This window comes from Trachymyrmex cornetzi, unplaced genomic scaffold (assembly GCF_001594075.2).
Source record: "Trachymyrmex cornetzi isolate Tcor2-1 unplaced genomic scaffold, Tcor1.1 scaffold61, whole genome shotgun sequence".
Lineage (NCBI taxonomy): Eukaryota > Metazoa > Arthropoda > Insecta > Hymenoptera > Formicidae > Trachymyrmex > Trachymyrmex cornetzi.
In genome coordinates, this window is record NW_017299926.1 from 1,712,479 (window position 1) to 1,729,168 (window position 16,690).

Genomic DNA, 16,690 nt, shown 5'->3' on the forward strand with positions numbered 1-16,690 from the left:
TTTTATCGAATACTATTAGAGATACTTTTACATATAAAAAATAAAGGGAAAGTTTCATTTAATTTCAATTCATATTCGATGAATAATGTGTCATTCGTTGTCGTTATAAATTCTCTTGATATTTTCCATCCATCTGTACCGCGCGATGCAGATAAACAAATGATTGGCAATTCTTACAAATATTTTTAATGTTATGATTCATAATATCAATTATGATTCATAATATCAATAACGCACACATGGGAATGTGCGACAAGATTGATACCCAGGATACCTCAAGAGAACGCATGCCTGTACATGGATTAAACATAACCGTTCAACAACGATGAAAGTACACAATTTTTGAATATTAAAATATCATTTATTATAGAAACTAACTTCGTATTGATAAATGCATCTCACACACATCTAGAAAATTTTAAAAATAAATTTAGTTTTATTCAAATTGATACTTTTAACATAGGTTTAAACAAAAATAAAACATTACTCTTATTGAATGTAAATAATTAAAAATATGTTATAAATATACATTAAATGGTGAAACAATAAACCATCAAATAATTAATTTTCCAAAGTTTGTGTATAAATTTAAAGTTTTATAAAATGTAATATGTAAGAGAAATCTAGAATATGGGTGGGAAGAAATTTCAGAATTTGTGTGTGTGGAAACTTAAGTAAATACAAATGAAGATGTAGGTAGATAAATAAACAAATCTGAGTTAGAATAACACATCACGAGAACAAAGAACCTCTAAGTCTAATGTTGTCTGAGAAAATAACAGCGCGTTGACTTTAGATGGATTGCGGATTCGCAGTATATAGTTACCACGGAAATCGGAGATTATCTATACTCGACACAAATGTTATTATCGATAGTCCTACACCATAATAAGCACGATAATTTCCTCAACATGATCACCATTGTAACCGCATACCGCGAGTGTATAGGTATTACCTGTGTATATTCTGCGTACACCTTACAATGTAAAATAATATTAATTGCGTAGGTTTATCGCGAGAAATCCCTTCGTACTTTGATCGATTGTCATACGATTCTCGATGACGAGATCTCATCAGATCTCGCTGCGAAGGCTGGTGGAGGGGCAGGGGAGGGTACGTATGTAAAAAAAATCCTTTTGAAAAAAAACAGCCGAGTGACAACAGGAAGTGGGACACTTTGTAGTCGGTGCAGTGGGTGAGAAATAGTAAGTGAGACGTATCCAGCAAGTGAACGAGTGGCGGTGCATACTTACGTCCCGTTAAAGGGTGCATCAGAGCGGGGTGCGAGGTGGCTGCTGCAGCGGCTGGTTGCTTGGGTTTGCTAACCTTTGTGTTACTTTTTGCAAATTCCAAACGTATGGTTTGTGGCATATCAGGATCGAATCTAACCCCCTGCTGCAAATAGATTCCCTAAATTAGTAAATCGGGAGCACACGTGGATGGGTGGTGGTAGTGTAGTAAGGCAAAGATGAGAGAAAGAAAAAAAATGAAAAAAGAGAGCGATAGTGGAGAGCCATTCTTTCGTCACTAGCGTTGAGTTAATCTTCCATCAGAAATAAAATTACGCTTTTAGTAGATCTTGTTTTTCTAGGTATATTGTGTTTTTTTTCACAACAACTTCTTAAAAGTGATTCTTTGGTTGAAAGGCAAAGAATTATCAATTATCTTTAAAGTTTTCCATGTATTGTATATCTTGTCTTTAAACAAAAATTAACATATTTATAATACAGTATAAAAATATTTGTCATTTTACGTATAAACGTTTATGTATATATAATATATCTATACAATATATGCAATATTTTTTTCGACAACTGTAATAATATTTCTCATGCAATTTCCTGCAATTCTATCTTTAGTAATATAACAATAATTTCTACAGAAACATTGACAGATCACGCTAGCCAATGACGTCTATCATGTTTTCAAAAGTAATTTATTTTCCTTTTATATATTTTACTGACATCGACCATTTTGCGTAAATTTAACATGAAAATAAGCTAGATTGATGTTTACAAAAATATGAACGTTAATCGATATTCCATAAATCGCCAAATTTAATCAAAATAATTAACTTCTGTTCATTTTAGAACTGACAGTGGAAAACTATAGAAACATATGTTACATATATTACTTTCTCAATATAATCATAATAAAACAGTGTAAAATTAATTATTTATTCAATTATTTATTAATTCTTACAAATATATGAAAATATATCGGTAATGCCCATAAATCTATACAAGTATTCATTCACACAAGTTGTATTTCAAATTGTAAAAATTATCATCATAGATATTTTCATTCTATCAACAATATATCTTTTACTATAAATTTTTAAAAATTTTTTAGAAATTGCCGTTAGCAATATTTTATTTTAAAAAGAATCTAAGGACTACGCATACGAATATATATATATATATACCATATGGTATATATAAATTGTTACTGATTTATAAAGAAAAGGAAAATATTGGAAACTCAAAAGCCAAATGCAGCGTTCAGACTCACTATGGCATACATTTTGCGCGTGCGAAATCAAACCGAAAGGGCCGATCGAATCACAGGTGGCTAGCGACGAAAGTGATGTAGATATAATAATAACATGGGATTACGCCAGGTAGAAGGAAAATTAGCACAAGGGCGTGTAGATATGTATTTATGTATGTATGTATGTGTGTGTGTGTGTGTGTTTCTCTCCTTGTACGTGTATTCATAAGATGGGCTCGTTAGTTCGTTCTAGGGTGTTTCCAGCGAACGTGTCCATCCGACAAAAGGATGTTTCTCTACGCGGTACGTACGTACGTACGTACGTACGTAGTATTATACCGTTGCCGTACTTGGATTATATAACATTGCAGATTGCGTGAGGTCAGTTGCAACGGTATGGTAGATCTATACGGGGTGACCAACTTAGCCAGAAAACTCGATCTGATTGCCGTCGTGCAACAAAAGCTGTAAAGCTATTCCGCGCCCGAATTATATATAGATATATGCTAAAACATATCGCGTGACGAGGTACGAATATTTTTTAAATCAACGTTGATCACCCCGCAGATATATGTATTTACAGATACATATATACACGTTACATATAAATATATTCGTATTTCAAATGTGTGATTAATGTATTCATAGTCATCGCTTGTACAAATAAAAATTATTTTTTAGCATGAAGTGAAATATTACGTTGTGTGTAAAATTTCAAAAATTTTAACATTAAAAAATTTTACAATTCTAGAGAAAATGCACGATGGGTAAAAATCTGAACGTTCGATCCAGGAAATTAAGATATAAGCTATTACAAATATTATTACAAATATTATATTTTAAATTTATTTATAAAGTAATTCCTTTTTTAAATTTGAAAGAAAATGATTTATCAGTAAAATCAAGTATCCCTACTTGTTCTTTTGCTATACTCCATTACAATCTAAAGATAATTTTTTTCGCAGCATCGGTGAATTTTTTGAATACATTTAAATATATGTATATGCAACGGGATGACACTTGTCGGAAGGCAAACAACATCATATATAGATATATCGATAATGCCACACGGTGCAGCGTTATTACAATACGCCTTGGTACGTATACAGGTAGACAAAAGGTAGTACTACGTTTGGTCCCAATGAGAGAAAAAGAGAAAGATAGAGAGAGAAAGCTACGGTAGAGAGAAATGAGTAGTTAGATGGAGAGGTCTCGTGGATGTAGTAACTAATGGAGGTAAGAGCTAGAGGTAGCATTAACCCGTGCCAGCTGGAGAATCTAAGGCAGGGTGGAATCGTAAAGAAAAAAAAATACTGCCGGGCATATCTGTACGAGTGAGTGTCACTGTGTATGTATACTATATCAACCGCGCGTCAACCCTGAGACCCTTTGCGAGGGCCTATCACTTTCTCCCCGGCTTTTCCTTGCCTCACGATGCCTGCGAGAAAAGGGCTATTACCTGTAGATCCTGCTTCGCCGCCTCCGCGCCTGCTCTTGTGTGAAAAGTCACGAATCCCACCGGCTGAAATGAGAAAGAAGAATACAAGAAGCATTTCGTTAGTCGCATCCACGATTAGCATCTCTCTCTCTCTCTCCCTCTCCCCTGGCGAGCATTCATTACGCGAGCGCCTCATCGCCGCCATTAGTTTGCCCTCGAACGAGCATAGAATCACCAACGCGTTTCTGCCATTTGTATCATTGTTTTCATTTGGGAACGCTCGTTGCATCGTTCATAATAAGTACCCCAGTGAAGTATAAAATTGTTATGCAAAGTAATCCGCGATTATCGCATAATGTTAAAAATTAATTCTTTGTTTAATGTTAACAATAAGATAAAAAATCTTCATAAAAACATATCGATAAAGATCATCATCTCAATAATTTTTCAACTTATTGGAATGATATTAAATAGCTTCGGTTATAAGATCATAAGTCCGTTGAAATAAAATAAACTTATATAAAAGTTTTATGTTATTTATTTACATTTTTGAAACTTTATTCGCAAAAAAGTCTTCATTTTTATTTCTTTCAAAGCAATCGCCCAGAAAGTGAAAGATCCGAGATCAATTATCGGCTCAATTGATCGCGCTTGAATTAATTTTTATTTCTTTCAAATTTTTACATATTTAAACAAAATAATTAGTTAAATGCTATATATAAATTGCAAATTACCGACTGCATAGATATTTTATACAATTAATCTTCTAAAATTATTTTCAGAACGTATCTAGTAAGATGGAGTCAGATCCAACCAGATGCTTCATTTTATTCATCTAATAAATGGATAAAAATAATAGTATAAAACTTCTTCTCTTACATTTCTGGATAAAAATATATACACAAGCAAAAAAGGCTATATTTGGTCAAAGCAAATATATAGAGATGTCTAATACTATTTTTTAATTAATTTTATTATTTAAGTAAAAAAAAATACAATAAAGTTTACTGATTAATTGTAAATAATTGCAGTAAATCAAAAAGTACTTTGACTGATGAAGTTGTAAAGTCACATTTGACCCCTACCTTGCCATTAAAAGGTTAATAATATCAAATTTTTCTAGAAACAATAACATAAACACATACATTCATTCTTTTATATATTAAATAACAGAGAACAAGTGTAACTCTTTTTTTTAATCAAATAAAATTTTGAATTCATTATTGCTAATGTTATCATGTAATTATTTTATCTTAAAAGTAGGAATGTAATAATTCCAATATCATATAAGAATTACAGTAATTCCTTTCTTGCAGAATATAAACTGTTAATAAATGTAATGCAAATTAATTAAATATATAATATTATAAAGAAATTAATTATTTTACTTATTTATGATAATTTCATTTGTAATTTTGTAACAATATGCAATAAATCCAATAAATATAAAAAAATATTCTGTTATCAATATAGAGGGTGAATCAGAGTAGTCAAACCAGTTTTTACCCTACGAAAAAATTATCGACCTCATACCTAATCGACTTAGCGATATAGATCAGATGCGTGGATATATCGTGCGAATTACTGGGCGCACTCTCTAAAAAAAAGACGCATTTTTAATATATTGTAACAATTTTCACAATTTCACAATTCAACATCAAACGTGCCTGTTTTCGCACTCAAACGAGTAGTTCGCACGATGTTATTCACGCATTCCGTATCGTTAAGTCGACAATTAGGTGTATAATCGATAATTTTCTCATAGGGTAAAAAACTGGTTAAACTACTCTAGAACTACCTAGAACTACAGTTACAGAATTATAGAAAATACGTTACTGACCAAGATTATCGAGAAGTTGCACTCTCTCTTTTGGTTATACTTGCACTGTTGCATTTCTCAATATATATTTGTCCTTTTACCTGCGCGCGCGCATTCGCTAATTTATTCGGTAGACAGCATCGATTCCATCGGTTTATACGAAATTAACGGAGCAACGAGAGCGATGGAGCATCGCGACGCGAAAATTCGCCGATCAATCCACACTAACGATCGCCCGTCAAGGCGAACCTACTACGCTTCATAATGCATCGCGTGATTACACCAACTGCAATCGAAGGTGTCGATTCTATCGATGTGAGAGATAGAAATACCCGATCGTTAACGCGGAGATTCGTTACTCGTTGCCGTTTACTTCCGCGCTACATCCCTCGAATATTCATGCATCCGAAAGAATAAAATTGGATCCGACTCAATTGAGTGCGCGCAATATCGAAACACAGAGGCGCCGTGAAAAAGAAAAAGTTAGAATGCAAATGGTATTTAGCTGTTCGTAAAGTTCCAAAAAATTTCGCAATAATTTTCTTTATCTCAAAGATCACATTATATGTGTATATATATATATATATATATACATACATACATACTTCCTAAATTTTTTTGAGAGAAAATTGAACCAATCTAGAAAAAAAAAGTGAAAACTTTTCAGAGTGACAGATTTTCGCTCTTTTTTGGAGTGAGATTAAATGGAATGAAATGTCACTTCTATTTTTTTTTTATTTTTTGGCATGAGACTTTATTCCTTAGAGTGACTTTTATTCCAAAAGAATGAAATCTTATTTTTATAAAAAGTGAAAATCTGCCACTCTTATTCAAGAATGAAATTATTTTCACTCTTTTTTTAAGACTGGCTCACTTTTTAGTCTTTTGGAGTGAGATTTCACTCCAAAAGATTTAAAGAGTGTATCCTATCAATCAATAATTATTAATAATATTTCTAATATTATATTATATAATGAAATATTAAACAAAGATAAATTTTTGTCAACATTCGATCAGCATTTTTTTAATATTTTGCAACGAGATAAAACGTGTCAAGAATTATCGAACAAAATTTGATTAAATTGGTTCATTAATTGTATCTAGATTAATATTCGTAGAAATTCTGTGAAATAATTCCATGAGAAACTCAGATTCAGTAAATTCGCAGCTACAGATCTTGAACTAATCACAGTTATCACGGTTAAAAGTACAAACAGAAAAAAGCGGATATGCCGCACTTTCACCTGCGCATGTAACAGACATTCAGCTCTCGCAACTGAACGCGACGGGCACCACCGATCCGTGCCCGTTTTTTTATTTCGCGATGATTACCAATCCGTTTCCATCTCGATTCGAATATCAGATATAGTCACGCCGCGCCGGGCGCACGCGGGTGGCGTGTTTCCTTGCGTGCATCGCGCGAATTCGCAGAATAATTCTTTATCAGGACACGGAATACCCAAACGTAATACATATCGTCGTTTTACCATCAAGCAGTTTTTTTATCGATACATGCATCGTGATACGATGTAGGTTAATGGTCATGCGTGCAGCGGCCATGGAGACGATCGATTTCCTTCTTTCTCCTGTGTTTTTCTTCTTTCTTTTTTTTTGTACTGTTGTCGCACACCACACTCTTGATATATACATGAACCGCGACGACGCGACGTTGGCGTATCGGCTTTTCTTCCGGGCATCGGCGTTCTTTGTGCCGCCGCGACGACAACCTGTGCCCGTATATGCACCATGGTCATGTAAATGCGCATGCAATTATGCATGTAACCCTAGATAGAGGCAGGTAAAGGTACCACTTTTGCAACGCGGTCATGTATAATCGAAGGGCCTAGGAATTATAATAATGCCTACGCCGTGAATTTTTTTAACAACAGTTGTTCAGGAAATTGTCAAATTTGAACGTCCCGAATTTCATACGTGCGTGCACCTCGAATTTCATACGTGTACGTTTGCAGAAAAAAAAATATTGCTCTCTTCATAGAAAAACCAATAAATGTAGGTTCAAACGTAACAACTCAAAAACAAAACGCGTAATGCGGAATGATTGATACACTCTTGACTAACTTGTATAACAAAATATATTTTCGATAAAAATAATGAAAAACGAGACGAAACAAAAGGCTCAGAGAGATAAAAATCGAATTAATAAATTAAGAGCCTAGCTAGATATTTATTGCTAAATTTTAAACAAAGTACAGTTTAAACAACAGACAACCTTCTAACTTTTAACCAGGTTATCGATGTTTTAAACTAGTCTAAAAGTCATGTGCTGTATATAATTTAAACTAATTGCAAGAGTTACGACAGTATAAAAACTTATCTATATCTAAATTTTAACAGCAATTATAATAAACGCAAGATATAAGACGCAATAGTATATTATTTTAAGCGATTCGAATTAAATCAAATAAATATCTTGTAGAGAAGTTCTCAAACTTGATTAACTTCGCGCATTTTTTGATAAAAATATCTAGATACTAATTATGTTATATAAAATTATTACGAAAAGCCGTTAAGAAATAATACTTGTTAATTTCAACGCTCGAAAGTTATTACATTGTCGCATTTATCCGATAATATGTACAATATAACGAAAGAGAGATAAAAGGTTTTTTATAAAAACGAATAAACATTGCAGTATTATCTACTTGGTTATTATCAAATCTACTCCGAGCTCTGAGAGTAATCAGCCATGTTTTAAAACTAAAAATTTTCTCGAGTTAATCAATAGCAGGTGCGAGAGAGGTTTTTATTGGGAAACTCTTTATTATTATACGATCGATTTTATCTTACTAAACTGAAATCAAATCGAGTTTAATCTGCGAAAAAAACCGAAAAATCTGCAATCTCAATTGGAGATCAAGAGAAAATAAATTCTCTCGTTTGTAGGAGATTTCCAGCAGCAACTCCAAGACGGAGATAAATCATCATCACCGAAGCTACAAAGGAGCTTTGTACAAACTCCGCAATGGCACATCGCACTAGATAACGGAAGAATGCAAGACAACAAAAGCTTCTAACAACATTTGAAAATCTTTTCAGGGCGTCGCCATTTTTGAGAAACTGCTCTTCGGCTGCTGCTTTTCGTTCCTTGCGCAACGATGACCGAAGGAAACAAATGGTAGAAAGGTTGGTCCGACCCGCTATCGATTCGCACAGTCAGTCGTACCCAACCGTGCCAGTGGCCAAAGAGGTTTAAGCACCGTTCACACGGAAATCGTGCCTCTCCGGCTGTGCCTCTCTCGTCCGTTTTATTCGCATTCTGCTCATATTATATCCAATTACATCACCACGGCCATTACGAGCCGCCGCTTGCGTTCCGCGCTGGTTACAACGAGGTCAAGCTGCATGCAGGAACGAAAACATGTTATTAACTTTATTCCACGTGGTATATTTGCGGATTATCCCGATAATCGATATCGAATCTAGATGGAATTTAGAAAAATAGACGAAAAATTCGTTATTTCGACATTTGGCAAATAATACAAAGCACGAAATTCAATAAACTGACATGAGGTTCCGATATTTAGAGATTTCCATAAATTTAAGGATTCACGCCTACACACATTGTATTGAAGTTCAGATTTGATGTGGTCGAAAATTCACACAGCAGGAAATTGATTGATATATCTCCCGGAATATACAGAAGCGGGAGAGTGAGGTATATTCAAAGACCCATATAAAATCAAATTGATAGATTTCCATAGATAAATGCGAAGTTTTGTACTAATATAAAAACTATAATTTCTCTCGGAGATTGATAGCCTCAAAAATCTTACAGTTCGGAAAACTAACAGATTTTTAAATCCATTATACCTTGCAATCAACAAATTCTAAGCGTGTAACTAAACTATGAAATAAACTCTGAATTAAATATTGTTCTGACTCTTCGTCGCACCTCAAAATTCTATAATTTTCACTATTTATAACTGCCAAGAATAACAGATCGGAAATCAAAGATTTGCTATACCCAGATCCATCGTAATATTTTAAACTTCCGTAATCCGACGTTCTTTGAATGAAATGAGATTCTTTAGTAATCAATGCACAATCGTCGTAGTTTTATTTTAGAAAGTCGTAATATATCTATCACGTGCGAGATACAGGTAAAGTCTGGTAAAGGATACAGAATTAAAAAGTAAATACTAAAATAAAAAATGTTAAAATGCTTTATGGATTAAGGACTTTACAGCGTCAGTATGCTCTCGCGTGTGCTGTTCCACCGTCGCCGCATAAATTAATGTTATCTCGGGGGATTATACTGGGTTGAGTAGTGCGCGCGATGGCATTGCCGCATGATGAAATTTGATGTATTTCTCTCTGTCGGCTGATTAGATATTTTTAAGGCTTCGTGACTCACGTAATCTACGAGTATGCTTTGAATAAATAAAAAAAGCTTTTAGCATAAACAGCTACTGTTTTTAATTTTTCATTTAAAAATGTGTAGTTTTAATCCTCACAAGAATTCGAAAATTATATAATATATAGAGTACTAAGCATCAAAATGCTTTTTATTTTTGTATATATAAAATGAAAATTATTTATTTCTACGATATTCTGCGAGCTATTATTACAAGAAAGAGATTTAAAATGCAAATTATGTTTTTTATAACTTGTAGAACACGAAGTTATTTTACTTATGAAAATTTTATGTAAATATATATAATAAATAACGATGTATTATACAGTCCTGTAAATAAAAATAAATCGATAAAGAATTGATAAGAATGTATAACAGAGAATGCACGAAATCACGCAAACTCCCCTGTGGTCCAAAAATTCGATCGAAACTCGTGGTTTGGCTGACAAACTTTTTCCATTCGTTTTTTCCCTTGAGAATTGTTGTGCTAGAGAGAGAGAGAGAGAGAGAGAGAGAGAAAGGAAGAAAAAAAAGAGTTTGCGCTATTTTCACTACCCCGTGTAATTGATTCGGAGTTTTCTTGAAATGTACGTTTTCTAGAAATGTGCTCGAGAAAAGCCGGGATCCAATTTTATCTCTTCGTCTTCTCAAGTGCATAAAGAAACGGCGTATATCGACAGTATCGAGCTACTTCGCGAATCTAGGGCAAATGTATCTATGTTAAAAGCTTGATAACGCTTTTTCGGTATGAATGTTAAAAAACACTATGTTGAAAACGTAACATCGACTAATCATATTGTCAATTAAGCGATGGCAACTTACCGACGCTGTTTTCCCATTTTTACTCGTGACTTTTAACAGCGACCCTTCGTACCCCTGGAACAGGAAAAAAATATCACGTCATTAAAACTTCATATCATATCAAAATACTGTTTGCAACCGATATGGTTAAACAAAAAATTGACTAACTTTATATGAATTTGATATCTGTTATATATTTTATTTTTGCTTAAAAATAAAACAAAGATCTGTATTATTTTATGATAACTTAAACTTATTTAAAAATGTGAAATAAGCATTAGAAAATAGACACATGCAAGTCTATTTTAAATAGTATAATATAACATAAAACAATTGTACTTTCATGTTTCCTGGAAAATTTGGACAGTTTTTAAAAAAATCCCTTTTTTAAAGAAACTTTTTGAAATAAAAAACAAACACACAATATTCAATTAAATATTTAAACATTAACAAAAAATTAACTAATACAAATAACTATTATAAAAATACGGTTTCTAGTCTAAGAAATTATTTTAAAAATATAATACACATACAATATATATGGTTCTGTGATTTATTGTTAAATGCGCTCGGCACGGTTCTTTTTGCAGCAAAATTTACGGAGACTATTCGGAATAGCGAACAGTGCCGAATGAAAAATAAAGCAAGACATTCACATATTTTATTAAATACCTAACACAAATGCTAAGATATCCGTGAATTTCTTAACGGCTATCGCTTGAATTATCCATCGTTAACGTGCTCTATTCCATTTCCTGATATGAGAAAAGCCGTGTAAGAGACTTTTTAATTTCCTACAATCTTAATGCGTAACGCTTCGTTATTGCGCTATCGAGAATCTTGTTTCATGCTGCCGCTAAAGATAAAGGAATCCTTGCAGTAAGGTAACGTTTCCGTAATTTTTATAATAGAGCCTCAAGTAGAACGCGCGCGAGATGAGCACTCGGTTACATGCGAACGCTGTAAGTAGTATTCATTACCAGAGTACCAAACTGTTAATAATTGCACGATCGCGATGGAAGTGCTAATTAACGAAGCCGCAATTAGAGAGCGCGGTAAGTCTCGGAACGTTTATCCGACGTGCTACGTTTTTCGAGCTCAAACATTTCAAACTTGCATACGCGAGCAATAGCAAAAATGCTCCACACCATTTTCCAAAGATTTCCAAGTATTAATCATCAATTAATTGTGTAGCGCTGCAATTATAATTATCCAAAAATTATATATATTTAATAAAACTAATAATAGAATTAAATATCTAGTGCCAAGATAATTTATAGTTTTGTGACAATACGTGAAAAGGTGTATTGAAAACTTTAAATAATTAATTCCATTAATTGTTCTTTATTACAATTTTTTATTAAAAATTTAGACGTAGACACATATGTTATTATTTAAATAAGTTAGAAAGTTTAATGATAAATTTGAATTTCATCTAAATGTCTCACTTTAGACGCATGGATCGATGTGCGAAATTTCCCAAGTATCTGTTACAACATTCTTGGCACTCGCGAGGTTCTTAATCTTGCATCATTAATCAGCTTGTCCTATCCATGAAATATTACTGCTTAATTTTTATAGCAAATAAAATAAAAATTCTTAAATTTGAATATATAAAATTTAATTTTGTATTATATAATAACTATAGGAATTAATAATTGTATTCAACTCAAATTATCAGATTGGTTAATCAATTTTCTGCTATTTCTCGCGTTAAGAATATAATTAATGCACACGATATTATAAATTTCAATATTACATTTTCATTGTCTGGATCATTCAAAAAATATATGTCTTAAATCATCTTAGATATATCGGTACGCTACGTTATATTTCTAAGGTATCCATTTCAACATTCTTGGCGCTGAGTTCAGTGTCTCGCACATAATTAATTAACTTCCCTTAACTATGAAATATCGCAGTCATTAAAAGACTGGTCTCGCGGGGAAGCATAATCGAGTTTTCGACGTCACTCGCATATGTTGTGCTCACATACAATGTGCAAATAGTTCCTGCACTTCTCCAAAAGTTTCGCGGTAGTACGATACGTTGGCGAACTGATCCGCCTGGCTCTCCTTCCGGCGCGCTGAAAACTCGTCGTAAATCCATGGAAACCGGGTCGCACAGATTATGCGTATAACGTTACGATATCTCAAAAACGATTAATAACTGGATTCGCGCGACAAGATTCTTCGTGTGTGCACCAAGAGATTTGCGAGCGAAAATAACGCGCGTGGTGATGCTACTCAAGGTTTATTGTTCACGGTATGTCGCCAGTTATGTGTCATATCGATGCCAAGAAATCGCGTTCTCTCTTGATGCGAGGAGCTGCAGTGATTCGCGTGCAGAAGACGGCCACTGTCAATATACATCACTCCCACACCGCAGTCGGTGCACACTGTATACGAGACAACGCTCACGTTTTTGCGTTCGAGATATGTTTGCAGACTTTCACATAACCAATTTTCAGAATTCCAATCTTCAACTCTTGTCGTTTCGATAGAGGCGATTCTAATAATTTCTATTTTTGTTTATTCGATAGTGTCAAGCAATAATTAAGAATTCAATTCGTATTATATGAAGGATACAAATATATGAAAAGACCGCGGGCATATTTATGCACAGACAAGTTATTATTTCTGGTTATATCATATATAGAGCGCATCAGATATCGTATTCAAAAATTATCTGAGTCGTAATAGAAGGCGAATAGTGTGTATCAATTATAAATAATTGAGTGAAAGCAATATGATGCATCGATCAATTTCTGGAATACGCGTAGGTAACAATATTTCATTTTCTCGTTTCAATTTTAAACAAAGTTTATTTTAATAGGGCAGGAATGAAGATATATATGTGTGTATATATATATATATATATATATAATTACATTTTTTAATTAAAAAAAATATTGAAAAGAACTGCAATTTATAGTAACAAATTTACCTATAAATTCATACATAAAGAAATATAGGAAATAAAGAAATAAAAAAATTCATTTCAATCGCAATAATGTTAAATGAATCGATTTGCATAATCGATTTATACAAAGAATTTCACATTACTATGCACATTAATTTGTATATTAATAATTACGTCATTAAATCTTTTCAATTCGCATATTCTATATTACTGCGATTATCTTGCAACATTAATATAATATATTAAATCATTGTATAATAACTATCTCATATACTTACATATATATAGATAATAAGATAATGCCAATTCGATATAATAACGGCTTTCAGGATTGCATAAACGCAATTTGTAAGTTCATCGACTATCCTTTCTCTTTTATTAGTCTATAAACCGATCAGAAAGGTACTATATTATATTTCGTCGCGAAAATCATTATTTAAAGTGCCCCAGGATCGAAGAAATGCTCTAAAGAAGAGATGCTCTTTGGATGTACACCTCGCTCAAGGAGCAGCGCCCGCGATACCGACGGAAAGGTAATTCTCAACCATGCAACTAATCCTAATCCCTTTAAGCGAACTACTCACAACGATTTCATGAATATACAAAACAAAGCTCGAAGCAAGGAGTAAAAAAAGCCGTGTTGCGCCGCACCGCCGCCGCCGCTGCCGCCTTTTTCGCCGTCGAATAACGACACGCTCGAGAGAATCTCCCGGATTTAACTTTCGAGGGAGATTTCCAAATGGAGCGAGAACAATTTCGCCGTTTTTCCACCTGTCCTTCCTTTCCCAGCAACAAATAACCGCGGTTTCTCTGCACTCTATAGCCGCTATCGATTTAAATCACGATTGAATTTCGCCCCGAATGTACACGAAAGATATTTAACTTTCACGAGCGTAATCTTCAATAAATTTTCTTAGATTCGTTGTTAATTAGAATTTCAATATTGATGCGGAAACATTAACTTAAGAATTATAATTAAATAGATTTGCTTATGTAAATTTACCCTCCATTTGAAATCGTATTTTTATTCTCTCCATCTACAATCTGAATCTTCTTTACATCCAATTCAAGTTTCTTACTATTTTATAGGCTTTCCAAAAATTTTCAAAAATTCAAAGCTACTTTACAACATCTCTATTACATTACCAAATAAATTTTTAACTCAAATGTTAAAACCTTTATATTTAATAAAAACTGGGAAATAAAGAAAAAATTTGAAAGTGAAATTTTGCTTGTGCCAAGAAAGACTCAGATTGCGGACAGAGGATTAAAAATAGATATACCTCCCCTTCGTAAAAAAAACTTCCTTTTTTAAATTTATACTTTTCTTTATTTACGAAATTTCATTTATTTACACTTACTAATCGCGTTTTGAATAATCAAAATGTGAAAAATTAAAAATGAGAGTTTTCGCACACACGTCAAATTACAGTATAGGAAGAGCATCAAATTCCATGGCTATCGATTTTTCGTCTCGGCTGGTGTCGGAGCTCGAAATGCAAGCTCGTAATTGGCACCGACATAATTAACCCTCTAGACAAACTAAACTAGGATCCCGAGTCGAGCAAATATGACATTATAGAGGAGTACCGTCTCTCCCGTGGCGAATGGTCGGCGTAGACGAATATGATTCATAAGGGGAATATTCCCCTTGTGAATACAGTTCGAACGCTTCAGTCATAATGTTGCGTTTCGCATGAAACCACGAGAACCGTGCATCACGAGAACCACAGTTGAACTTATTGAACGACGAGTTAAATGTGCCGGCGAAGAGTAGGATGAAGTAAAGGAAGATAATTGACGCGATAACAAAGACAAAAACAAATTACCCAAAATCTGAAATATACGGATAAATACAATATACAACGATGTGAGATCAATTGGAGAATATTGGAAATCAATACATTACTGTGTTCAGCAAAGAAAGCAGTTATATTTGTTTTTTTTTATATTTTATATTTTTGCATACAAATATTTAGAGATTTGGATTTAGAATGCTGCAAAATTAATTACTAACAAAATTAATTATTGACGCGCGTAATCATAATTAAATAACTTAATTATAATCAAATTAATTAATTTTTACCATTTATAAAGAATTATTTTTATTCTCTTTCTCTGATGGACATTTAAAAATTAAAATCTTAAAATGTCAAAATACATAAAATTTCAAAGATTTAAAATTTTAATCGTAAATACCTCGAAAATTATAATTTTAAGCATTCCACGTTCTTCAATTCTGAAAGCTTTTGAATCTTTGAACTCTGTTTCAGGGTATGTTTTCGATTATACTTTACGATAGAATATTAATGTTATCAGAACTTGAGGTCCTTTAATATCGTATCGTTCACATTTGTGAACTCGCGCATTACCGTTGGAATATTTAACTTTCCAAATCTTGAATTCTCCCAGACCCTTTGATCTCAACATCGCGAATGCATGTCTATATATAAAATAAAGCGAATAGAGAGAGCAAACTCTCTGAGAGAGATTCACCTACCTCGTACGCTCTGAAAAGCAGATAGAGCTCCCTCGGCTTGGTGTCCATCGGCAAGCCGCTCACGAACAAGGTGCGCACCTGAAACAGGAGAGAAAGAGAACGATAATTGAGTTAATTAACCTAATTGGTTAGTGTAGAGGGAAAAAACAGCAACAGAGAAACACAGAGACTAAGAGAGAAATACAAAGACAGAGCGAGAGAAAGGGGGAGAGGGCGAGAGAGAGAGAGAGAGAGAGAGAAGACGAGCGAGGAGGCGTATAGTCCAGACTCCAGACTGGGAGACGAGGAAACCGACTTCCTTGACTCCTGCCCTCGTCTTGTCAGATGAATCGATAGCTAATTGCA

General features: G+C 33.5%; 1 protein-coding gene across 4 annotated transcripts in view; it reads right to left on the reverse strand.

Annotated features, from left to right (window-relative positions):
- LOC108766700 (protein couch potato) overlaps positions 1 to 16,690 on the reverse strand; it is an 83,655-nt gene that overhangs the window by 27,290 nt on the left and 39,675 nt on the right. For 3 of the 4 annotated variants that reach the window (XM_018516145.1, XM_018516149.1, XM_018516147.1), the window contains 4 exons: positions 16,346 to 16,423; positions 10,945 to 10,998; positions 3,950 to 4,012; positions 1,254 to 1,395 (listed from right to left, as the gene is read on the reverse strand). In XM_018516145.1, coding sequence (XP_018371647.1) covers positions 1,254 to 1,395; positions 3,950 to 4,012; positions 10,945 to 10,998; positions 16,346 to 16,423 — 337 coding nt within the window. The remainder of the gene's footprint in view (positions 1 to 1,253; positions 1,396 to 3,949; positions 4,013 to 10,944; positions 10,999 to 16,345; positions 16,424 to 16,690) is intronic. The other variant, XM_018516148.1, reaches the window with a different exon arrangement.